Source organism: Porites lutea, chromosome 5 (assembly GCF_958299795.1).
Source record: "Porites lutea chromosome 5, jaPorLute2.1, whole genome shotgun sequence".
NCBI classification, from domain to species: Eukaryota; Metazoa; Cnidaria; class Anthozoa; order Scleractinia; family Poritidae; genus Porites; species Porites lutea.
In genome coordinates this window covers 26406053-26417935 of record NC_133205.1, presented here as the reverse complement: position 1 = coordinate 26417935, position 11883 = coordinate 26406053, and the positions used below count along the sequence as shown (strand labels likewise).

At 39.3% G+C, this 11883-nt stretch overlaps 2 protein-coding genes across 2 annotated transcripts in view; both read left to right on the top strand.

Annotated features, from left to right (window-relative positions):
• Positions 1 to 56: 56 nt before the first annotated feature.
• LOC140938154 (uncharacterized) lies at positions 57 to 7693 on the top strand. Its single transcript, XM_073387677.1, has 7 exons — positions 57 to 275; positions 449 to 523; positions 1792 to 1932; positions 2819 to 2899; positions 3008 to 5040; positions 6118 to 6289; positions 7495 to 7693. The coding sequence occupies exons 1-7, from the start codon at positions 57 to 59 to the stop codon at positions 7609 to 7611; spliced, it is 2838 nt and encodes a 945-aa protein (XP_073243778.1). The 3' UTR covers positions 7612 to 7693.
• Positions 7694 to 8590: 897 nt separating this feature from the next.
• Positions 8591 to 11883, top strand: part of LOC140936325 (repulsive guidance molecule B-like) — a 40067-nt gene continuing 36774 nt past the window's right edge. The window contains exon 1 of the mRNA XM_073385779.1: positions 8591 to 9233. Within this exon, the coding sequence (XP_073241880.1) occupies positions 9143 to 9233 (91 nt within the window). The 5' untranslated portion in view covers positions 8591 to 9142. The remainder of the gene's footprint in view (positions 9234 to 11883) is intronic.

The following is an 11883-nucleotide window of genomic DNA, read 5'->3' as shown; positions in this document are numbered from 1 at the left end:
TTTGGCCAATTAGCAGCTAGAATGCATCAGTTTGAAAACAAACCGCGAACTTCAAGATGGCGGAGATGGCGGGGATCGAAGAAGAGTTTCCGTGGTTTTCTGCCGATTTGAGAATTTTGGAAGCTGAATATGAAAAATCTAAGCTTCGGGTCTTTCAGGATACGCTATTGTGCAAGCGTTCTATGGTAGAATTGGAATTGTTGATCAAAAATGAACGGCTTCAAAAGAATGTTCGCGTCAACAACAAGATCAGAAAGCACGAATCACAACTTCAGGTACCGTTTATGAAACATTTTAATTTCCGAGGTCATTTTGTTTTCGATTCCTACGAACGCTTTTTAAGAAGTCTCATATCTCCGAATCACAACAGTTTTCGTATTTTAAAGGTTAAAGCTAGTTGATTTTTCCCAGTAGTAGGCCTTCTTGTAAATTATTTCTCTTTCATCAGGAACAACTGGAAGCCTTGTCAACAGAATTACAGAGCACAACCAAACAGCTACAAACTGCTCAAGAGACTTTGCAGGTACATTTCTTACATACATTTTTACATACATTTCTTTAATTAATACCGTGTTTGTTTATTAACAGCCTCCACGACCCCAAAGGAAAATTAGAATTCATTTGGCCTGGTAATCAGCTGGGCCGAGTTGTTTAAAGCTGGGTTAAGATAACCCAGGGTTAGTGCGAGATTTGAATTCAGATTTGAAAGATTAAAAAGCAGTTCAGCCTTAATTCTTTTGGTCGACAAGTTGATTATTGGAAGCTCCAAAAATAACAGAGAAAATTATCCGAGAAAATGCTTTTGAACACAAGAAAAAGAAACGCGGGTTAAATTTAACCCCGGGTTAAGCGATAATCGGCCTTCGAACAACCGGGCCCTGGTGATTACAAATAGGAAGGGAGAGAAATAGTCTTCATATATAGTTCCAGTAGTTCAGGCTTAGATACTTTCCAAAATGCAAATGTTTAATACAAATCAAGCGACGGATACACTGCCAGATTAGAGTCCATTAATTATTGTCCCAACAATGTTCTCTTGCTTGCTCATAGGCTGTTACGTTGAGGTACGTTTTAAGTAGTGCCAGGCGTTCGAAAGGTTGGGGTAAGGTCATTTTGGGCGTGAGAAAATAATTTCCCCTTCCCCTCCTCTCACAAACGCAAGCCGCGCATGTCTAAGTGGGTGTCATGCATATGTCTACCGGGATGTCTTTCCATTCAAGTCAGAACAAACTTAACTTCAGAAAACCGACTTCCGCACATACGAATCGTCCGAGAATTGGCCGAGAGTTGGAACAATAAGATATCCACCATAAAAGGCATTAGTTTCGGCCCAAATCGTGATTCTTCGTGATTTATTGTAAAAATGATGTTTTTGACCAATGAGAGTGGCGGAAATTAATTAATTAATTCAATTAAAATGGATCGTTCTGCACATGCGTTGCGTTTCGCCCCTTTCCTTATTACGCGAACCATTACTTAATACATATAAAATTGCTGAACTCTGTGATCACTTCACAGGAAAAAAAATGAAAAAAAGGAAAAATGGTTTTAAAACTACGAAGATTTATTAAGCTCCCTGCTTCTATTAAAGAAGCCTTCCTATAGCTAGGTTTGCCCGCTTTTCTCTTTCTTATTATTTTTTTTTATTTTGTAATTCCCTGTTAAAAATTTTTCTCAAGAAATTTTTTATTTGTACCAGTAAAGTTTTTCAAACACGTTGCAAAAATCCACTGATCATCCCAGATTACTGAAACCCAACAGGGGACTTAGTCTTATTGTGATTCCCAATAGGATGAAAAAGTTCATCAAGATTTGGAGAGAAAGAAACTGGAGGACAGGATGAACTCCAAAATGGAAATGAAAATAGAGAAACAAAGAGAAAGTGCAATCCAAAGAGAGAATTTACTTCAAAAAGAAATCAAGAGCTGGCAGGTACATAATGCCAACATCTTTTCATGAGTGCTTACTGGCGAGGAGTATGATAAGAAACAATAAAATAATTCGTAAAAATAATTCCTCTGTACACAGTTATGACTAGACGATGTGATGACATTCACAATCAGAAAGTCAACTTAGAGGTCGCCAAGAGATCTTTTTGTTTTTTATTGCGGTGTGATGGAACTTAATGGTCTTCTTTGCCATATCAAATCAAAGGAATGCTTCTTTGATTTTTTCAAGGGAAACTAAAGATAAAATACCTTTTCCTTAATTAGTTGTTCATTTTATTTGTTGATTTTTTTTTGTATATCGGCCCTGCATAATTGTCTTAGTTTTTTACCTTATGTATTTTAATAACAAGATCCCCTTTGATATTAGGACATCAGTGCTTATTACAGTGACAGGGTTTTCCTGTATTATTATTATTATTATTATTATTATTATTATTATTTATTATTATTATTATTATTATTATTATTATTATTATTATTATTATTAATGATTATAATTATAGTAATAAAACTTTTTTAGGGTCTTGAGGGGAACAGCAAATTTGTTGCCCCAGAATCTCCGCCGATTCGAGGTAGCATGCAAGCAGGTTCATTCTTGCTAGTTCGTGGAAAATTTTCCCTGAACTTGCTCAAGTAAACCTGCTCGCAGGCTAGATTCGGGGGAAACAAAATTAACCAGTTTCCCAAATAACCAGTCGTTCAGTCATTGAGTGATTGCTTTTCTACCTTTGTCAAATTTTCATTGGAAGTATAGAATCTCAGCGTGCGGTCAACATTCGTGGGTAACAGTGCTCCCCCTGACGACATAGTTCAATATAGTTCTCTTCCACTTTTGAATTAAAATGTTTTTTTTTCTGTTCCTTTCATAGGAGAAGCACCTGCAGACATTCAAAGAAGTGGAGGATCTCAGAACGGAACTGGGCAGGAAGAACAAAGCGGTAAAGGTTCGAGTATTTGAGCAATCGACAATTGATCACACGGTTTAAGATTTTTGCTCAATATATTGTTGAGTTTATGAACGCTGAGCAATTTCATGTTTTTTTTTCCGTCAAAATTAGAGCAAGGCTATCCAAACGCGGGTAACCATGGAAGATGCCTCAACTATGGCTCAAGTTGATCTTCAAACTTGCGATGTTGGAGTGCAGGCCCTAGAAACGATTGGGGATGTGCGAAAACCTGACGATAATGTGCACAGAATCGCCGACGATGCCCGAACGAATGACGAACATGTTTACATGATTGACGAATGTGTCCGAAAGACTGACGAATATACCCCAGAGAATGGCGAAGGTGTCCGAAAAATCTACATAGATCTCCAAGAGACAGACAAAGTGCGAAATAGGGGTGAGATTAGAAAGGGAATGGATGAATCTGTTAGGCGAAGAAAGAGAGTGCCAGAACCCGAAGAAAGAACAAACGATAAACGGGATGTGAAAAATGCTCAACCAGAGAAAAATAAAGGTAGAAAAACCAAAAGAAATGAAAAGAAGACGAATATGGGCGAAGATGCGGCAAACGAGGTAATAGCTAAGAAAAAAGATGAAGAAAACCCGAAAGTCTCGCGAAAAAGAAAGCCCTTGAAAATGGAGTCAGGAACGGATTCAATCAACGCTATGGTGGAAGATAATGATAAGGATGTGCGTAAACGAGCAAAGGCTGGCAGTGCATGGTTGTTATCGAGTACTTCACGAGAGGAAGACATCCCGCCTTTAGAGTACAGCAAGACTCCAGGCAGATTGCGCAAAAAATCAGATGAAAGCAGCCAGAGTTGGGAGAAGAGAATGGATAAGGAGGTCGTTGCATATTCAGGTGAGGAAATAGCGGGATTAGCGACAGAAACCAGCGTTTCAGAAAAATCAAGCGAGTGCGGCTCTGGGAAGCTTTCTCAACTGACAGTTTGCATTGAAGACGTTGGACCCAAACGAGGGTTAAAAGTTAATGAAAACGGAGCCGAAGTGGAAGAAGTCGGTCATAAAGAAAATACAGATGACGACAAAGAATTGACTGAAGAATCATCCCGCCCTGCTTTGGAGAAAGACGAGGAATGTTCCCTTGGTTTGACTTATCGCCAGAAACCATTAGAAGGAAAACCGACCGGTCCAAGGAGAAAGAACGCGTTCGAGATTGAAGAAAACCAAGACTCAAACAAGGTTCAAAATAAGAATAAAAAAGCGAGAAAAGTGAAAGAAAAGGGGGGAAATAAAAAGAGAAAGGAAACCAAAAAGGTAAAGTCTGCCAAAGAGAAAGATTGTGAGGATACAATCCCACACGAAGAGAAGGGCGAATATGAAAAAACACACGGTAAAGGTGGAAGAGCTCTAAGAAAACGAACCGCGCAGAAACGAAATTGTGATGTGGGATTAGATCTGTCTATTAAAGGTCAAGTCGAAGATAGCAAAACACTTGGCACCCAAACCAGACAAGAACCAGATGATAAGGGCACGATAGCGACGAAAAAGAATGACAAAATCGATGAAAGATGTTTGAAAGGTCATGAACCCGTTATGTCGCATATGTCATCGCATGAAATCGATCCCCCTGTTGACGAAAACCCGGTCACGTCTTGCGATACATCTCAGCAACCGGAAACGGAAATACAGGGAGGGCTGAATGACGAAAACAACAAAGTCGCCGAGGGCGAACTTCTTATGGATTATAACTCGGCCCAGGGGGGCTCGGATGAAAGGGATAATCGGGTAAAGGAAGCTGGAAAAAAGACCAAGCGAGATTATTTCCACAAGGAATTGGGAAAAAAGAAATCAAGAAAGTCTCCCATCAATGGAAAAAACCAAATAAACGCAGAGGAGAAGGAAAAGGAAAACCAGAACATTGACCTTTGCTCGACAAAATGCGAGGATACCAGACAGACAGGGAAGAATTCAGAACATGACAATGCTAATGTTTCAAAGGAAAAAGATACGGATGTGGTCAATAAAGATAGTAATGAAAGTTCCACCAGAGAGATAGTTAAATCTGCTATTTTTCCAGACACCTTTCAGTCGAAAAGAAAAGGTTCTAAACATCCCTGCGGAAAAACAAAAACAGTCTTAAAGGAAAAAGCGCCGAATGATGAAACAAGGGGAAAGAAGAGGTAGGAAAGACGTACGTTTTATGCGGGTATTCAGTGTTTAAATTTGGGGAAAATTCGCGTTGAAAAAAGTTTCAATGTTTTTTTTTTTTTTTGCGTTGATTGCCGTAATTAACTGAGGTTAAGAAAAATGTTCTAAATCTGACATTCCCATATGCAAAATAATATTCACTAAACACAGGCTGTGCACCATGTTATACATGACTCTATAGCTCTCATTCTAAGTGGTCACGCCATAGAATTTGGCCCTAAGGCGAAAACGTTACTAAACCACTTTGTACATCAGTAAAAACGGCACCTTAACCATCAGTGGCTTTTCATTAAATAGTGGCCCTTTTTGGACTTTGTCCAGACTCTAAGTTTAGAATATATTCAAACGCTTGAAAACATGTGTACTGAGGTTAATCGCGCTGTGGCTCTTTTATTAGAAAATATGTGGTAGGTCCATTGCAGTACAATTTCTCCACCTGTCGGCTGTTACTACCTACCGAGTGGACGCCAGTATGGCGGAAAAACAACTGATTAGCAAGAATAAAAATGCCTACCTAAGTTGTTCAATTACATTCCGAGACAAACACTACTGTGAAAAACAACTAAGGACGACATGGCTCAGTTTTGTTTGTATTTTGTGTTACAATGGAATGGAAGGAATGTTTTAGCCATTCCAAAACAGAATTCCTCGATGCCTAACGGGAACATTTGCTTCTTGACATTTTGTAAGTTAATGAAAATGCCTCGGCTCTTTGAGGAGAAATTAAGCGGGATAGTATAGACAAATGAACAGAGATAACAACGAATTTTGATTTTAGAAATACCCCAGAAGTCCCCAAATGCTTTTTTCAATGAGATTGTAAAATTGTTTTTCGTATTATTTTCACTGGAAGATTCTTAACTTAATATTTTTTCGCGTTTTTGGAGGGCTTATCAAACCGATAATTTTCCTTTTTTTCAGTTGTAACAACGATTATATTTTTACTTGTCAATATTTCTTATTAGATATTTGGAAACTATCCTCTTTATTAACAGTTGTAAACTTGAAAACAACTGTAAACAACCTTGGTTTGTTCCTTTGATTCTTAGAAAACCTACTTCAAGCATGAGCGAGGTGTTACCCCCAGCTGACCAACAGTCCTGCCGCTCAGATGCCACGACCAGCACTGAAATGTGCTCCATGTTAGACAACACCAAAAAGCGCAAGACCTTATTCAATTCCCGTGAAAATTCACTCATGGTTCCTAACGCCAAGGTGCAGGTAAGTGATAAGATCTAAATTGCACCGGTACAGTTTATACAGTTGTGTTTTAGTTGGACCTAACGTTAAACAAGGCACAGTAGACTGCCCATCCCCCACTTATAAACCCCCGGGTTATAGGCCCACCTACTTGTAAACAAAAAAGTACATCCCATTATAAGCCCCCTCCAAATGCATTGAAACGAATTCGATTTATTATGACGTTTTGACCCTTAAGATTTAAAAGCAGTAAATGCAAAACGTATTTGTTCTGGGTCTGGAAGGGTATTCTCGGGATTTGACCAAAATACGGTGCGGGATACGGGATTTGACTGCTACTTGTGAAGCAGGATTCGCCAAAGTTTGGGCAGAAGGATGCGGGATTGGGAAAGAAAAATATATTCGGGACAGCGATGACAGAAGTTCGGGATGCGGGATTCTGGTGGAAAAGGAGCGGGAAACACGGGATCAGAGCCCCCCTTCCAGGCCCTATTTGTTCAGCACTTCTATAGCTTGGTTTGAAGCGCTTTTCCTATTTCGCTTATTAGCCCCCTTGGATATAAGCCTCTCCGTTTATAAGCCATCATCCCAAAACCCCTTACGAAGATTTTTAAGCCCAGGGCCTATAAGCGACAGTTTACGGTATTCGTTTTGTGTCGTTGCAGAAGAAGGACTCGGGTATACTTAAGAGGTCCTCATGAGAAGAGGTAGCCCTGATAAGTTGTCCAAAACGTCTTCAGATAATAATTGATGTAGTATAGTCTAACCAAGGACTACTTATTACGGAAACGAGCTTAAGTAAGGGGCTTTTTACATTGAGGAAGGAAGATCCTAGAAGGCGGAACAACGTTTCGTTGGATTTACATGCAGAAGTTTCAGTCCGTGCGGTTACCAGTAGAGAAGAAATTAAAGAATAAAGATTACCCACTGAACGACCGGCCGCCATTTTTGTGTGGTTGGCCCTAGTAATCGGATCTTCCTTGCGAAAGCAGTTTACGTAGTGCTAGGATCTTCCTACCTCTCAGCTACAGTAGGAAGATCCTAGCGCTAGGGACAAGTACAACTTTTTTAATGTAAACTGAATACAGAAAACGCATGGCGCTAGGATGATCCACCTTCAAGAATCTTCCTACCTCCACGTAAACAGCCCCTAAAGCTCATGAAGTGACCAACGTTTTAATTTTTTTATAATGAAAGTTAACCAATGTTTGGTCTTATCAAAACAGGTGTCGTTTGCCAACACGACGCTCAGTTCCAAAAGCCGTACGAGTACAGGAATCCCACCATCCCTTTCGGCCTTCATGAGGAGTTTTATCGCTCCCAAACTGAAGAAGTCTCATTGACGAAATGTTAGAGGACAAAGGGCAACATTGCCTACTTTTCGGAGTTGTACAAACGTCTTCATCGCCTTGGCATTCAAATCACCGTCGATTGCAAGAAAACAGAAGAGCACTTCACCTGCCAACCTGAGGAAACAGCCGACATTCCGCGACGCCACCTCTGGTTTCCCGCGAATTGACGACGCGACACTACCCAGATCTGGGTAGTGCTTCTGATTGGTCATGCGGCGTGGGAAACCTGCTTCTACCAGTAAGAAGCACTACCCAGATCTGGATAGTGACGCGTCGTCAGTTTGGAATTTCTGCCCTCGTTTCTCAGACGTCATTTCGTAGGGGGGACCGGTGGTGGCGTCACGGAATGTCGGCTGTTTTCTCAGGTTATTCACCTGCAGAATCTTCTTATTCTGTGTTCAGTTCAGAATCTTCAAATTTGAGTCGACAAACGCAGGAAAGCCGCCATAGCAGGGTGAAGAAGGTGCCTTGAAAAATATTAGGTTAACACCCTTAGTCATGAAGGAAACTTCAACACAAAATTTGCGATTGGTCAAAACCGTTTAATTATGCAACTCAATTACCATAGTGATGTAGATGGGGAATTGCCAGAAACCCTTTTTTATTAATACTACAGTAGAGCGTGGAAATAATTTTTGCGATAGTTTTTGTTTACATTAGCTTGTTTAGTGTGGATCGTAAAAAAATCCGCGAAAATTAGAACCCGCACAAATTAAGCGTCACATTGCAGCTGATAAGCTTAAAAGTGTGAATCCCGGAAGTACATTGTTCATTATAGGTTCGCCAATTTTAAAGACATTCCGTGATTTTGTAGGATTAAGGGGATAGGGAATGTAAGTAGTGTACAGGCGGACCTAGTTTAACCGAGAAAACAATTAGTTCAAAATTTTGTAAGTTCTTAGTGTGACAGAATGATTCGCGAGTAGCAAGAAATACTAAATTAAAACTTGGATGCATTATTACTAATTAATGCGACACTTAAAATTCAAAAGCAGCTGCGAAATAATTACCTACTAGCTCGAACTAATTTCACTTCCCCTGGAGATTGAGCTATCGAGCTTCCTTCTGTACTTAACAGTAAATTGGGCTTTTCTTATTTTCTTTTTGGGACATCAAGCGCTGATAATCACTGACATGTTTCTTTGCGTGCAAGCAATCAGACAAAACACTTATCTAGCGCAAATGAGTGTCGTTAAGCTAAAATCCAAGGTTGCCATTCTAGCCAATCGGAAGAGAGATAATCCACTGAGCCAGTCAGAAATCAAGACAAATACACGCAGCTGGCGCCTTTGCGCGGGAAAGTGAGTGTGTACATCTCAGTAGGTCAAACTTTGTTTCGAATTTTACCTCCATGTGGCTGGAAAAATGGCACCAAGCCACGAATAAATTGGAGACGCCGAAAAGTCGAGAAACAAAGAACGCGCCTGTGATTTAGAGCTTGGAGGAAATCCAGGAGAAGTTTTAGTCAGAGAGAAGTCTTGATAGCTCTATTCTCCAGGAGGAGAGAGGGAGAGGATCTGAGATGGTGACGATAGAGAGGATCATGCAAAGTGTGCGGCTTGTCGTTTGCAGCTCACCGGCCTCCTCCATCTATGTTTTGAGCACTGCCTTATGTAAGTGATTGCTTGTATAAAGTATTATGTCATCTAAACATTAGCCGATAAGCCGCTTTCTTCCACTTGTTTCCTTTGCTCCCTTTCCATGGGTAACAAATTCTGTCCTCTTTTTAGCCTTTTAGAGTTATGACTTTCCGTTTTTTACTCTAATGACTTCGGGCTTTTGCTCCGTGGTTAATACACCATGCCATACGTCGAGTTATTCCCTAGATTATCTTCTCGCATCTAGACCTTGTTTTTAAATTGTTATAGTGGACTGCAAAGACACTACAACGACTTGAAAGACGTCAATACAAGAATAATTATCAAAGTCGAAATTGTGCCGCCATATAATGCAAGGGTAAACATTTGCATTCAGGTTGCTAAGGGAAAATGTATTTGCCACAATTATTATTAACACAGAGACCGAGTAGAATATTGACCTTGGAAAAGTGGGATGATATTACTACTTCTTACTTTCTTGGAGTGAAAGATTATCAGTTCTTAAATATTTTCTGGTCTGATAGTTAGTTATAAATCAGTATGGTAAATCGTCAGTCTCAATTACTTTTAGTTGCACTGGTCAGAGATATTTATAGTAGCGATCACCGTTTTCAAAAAATCCTTTGATAAGATTTCAGCCTTTCACTTTTGACTGCTGAAAAAGGTGTTAGCTCTTCTTGCTTCATATTTATTTATGTCTTGAGAATGAAGTGAAGAAGCTATTGCAGATAGCTCCGTATATTTATATGTTCAGTAGCAATGTAATTCAGATATGTCACGTAGCAAAACGAACAACGTCGATTAAACATTGGCTACGGGGATAAAAATCGTGTTGTATAAAGAAAAAATAATCAACAAAGTTTAATTTTTATTGTCAAGCTGCCTCCTTTTTTTTACGTTTTTTCCTTCAAGTTGCGTGTTTCTAATGTATTCAATTAATTATACAGATAAGAATTTAGATCACCTAAACTTCCACTTAGTGGTTAATATCAAAGGTATCTTATTGCAGACCTAATAATGTTAATGGTTTTTTTAATGTAGGCAGTTTCAATGATTAAAGAGCCGGGTGGAAACTATGACAACTTTTTATTGTCTCTCTGAGTTTTGAAAAGTCGACTTTCACCTGTTCTTTGGCAAAATTACTCGTTCGGTACACACCATTTTGAATTAAGAAAATATTCTCGCGGCGGCCAGTTTTTCACTGTTGACTCGAGAAGCGGCGAAGCACCTGGTTAAGAGGAAAACGCATGATGTGAATTTTAAAAACGCACAAAACACAAGCTATTAGGGAAATGAGTTCGTTTACAACCACTGATGTACAATTTGTTAAACAAACAGAAGTGTTTAAACTAGTCAAACAAAAAAACTTATCCTTACATTCGATCTACGTTTTATGGCATCAGGAAGAAGCAGGCATCCTAACTTTTACGTATTAAATAAAACTTAGGCAATTACCGTATGGTCGCTGCGAATTCTGTTATGAGCAGTTACCTATTTTGCCCCCTGTAGATTAAGACCTCTTGTGGAGGATAATGAATTGCCTCCGGGGAAAAAGATCTCGTTAACTATTACAATTTATCAGCATATGCTGTCAGGTGTTTAGAAAGGAAATACATTTTCAAACGGATGGAAATTGAAAGTCAGTTTTAAAATTGTTCATATCGCACGCAAGGGTTCAATTCCCCCACACGTGCATGCTCCCGGTACAACAAGCATGGAAGCAAGTTTTGCCTCATAAATACTTAAATTAACCATTTTACAGTAGATAGTTTTCAAAAGAAGCAGTCGGATATTATAAGGCTGCATGTGATATTTGCATCGTTGTAGTGTTAAAACTGAACAAATTGAATATAATGCTAGAAACAAACGCAAAACAGCATTTTTATTATTCATAACCCACAAGGACTTCATCACGGTATTTTTTTAAACCTGAGCAAGTGGCTTAAGCAAGTTGTACAGTGTCTGTCGTTATAACGCTTGATAGTACTTTTATATTCGATCAGAAACGATTTGAGAAAAGCTACATTTATAATAGCAAGTCAGTTCCCTGACAGGAGTTCGTTTGCAGGATGTAAATGGATGTAATGTGGCTATTTTTTGCCTTAGTGCACAAGCCAACAATTATAAATGCTCCAAATGCTTTTTTTTCATCTTGCATATTAGCAAGGTAGTATCAGTACTAGTTCCATGTCCGCTTCCTGGGTTATAGTTGCAATGAAAAGGAGTCATATTCAAATATTTATTCTTCCACACATCTTGTGCCACTACCGAAACCACAAACTTTAAATTTGTTGCAGCAAGCGCTTTATCATAGCCTGCGTGACAGAAGATTGAAGATAAGTTTTGAGTCCTGGATCAGCATGAAAACTGAGTTCGCCTCCAGCTGTTTCGTAGCAAGTGCACTGCCTTTGGAAACAGACCAATATGCAAAACAAACGAAAAAATATGCATCTACCCGGATTTTTGAAAACGTCACCGCCAAATAGACCTCTTCCTTCAAACAATTATATTTTTTTTCGGCCAAAAACTTTCTCCAAATACGAGTAACCATCATATAAGAACAAGAGACTATAAAGGGGACAGAGAGGGCATCCCCCATATACACCCTATTCCATAGGTAATTCGTCTCGAGTTATTTTTAACACCACAGATCTCAAGGGGGATT

What these genes read in the sequence shown, in the direction of transcription:
- LOC140938154 (XM_073387677.1), top strand. Translation starts at nt 57, where the DNA reads ATGGCGGAGATGGCGGGGATCGAAGAAGAGTTTCCGTGGTTTTCTGCC. An exon ending in ACAAAGCGGTAAAGGTTCGA is followed by an intron (nt 2,900 to 3,007) that starts GTATTTGAGCAA and finishes CGTCAAAATTAG; the next exon opens with AGCAAGGCTATCCAAACGCG. An exon ending in GAAACAAGGGGAAAGAAGAG is followed by an intron (nt 5,041 to 6,117) that starts GTAGGAAAGACG and finishes TTTGATTCTTAG; the next exon opens with AAAACCTACTTCAAGCATGA.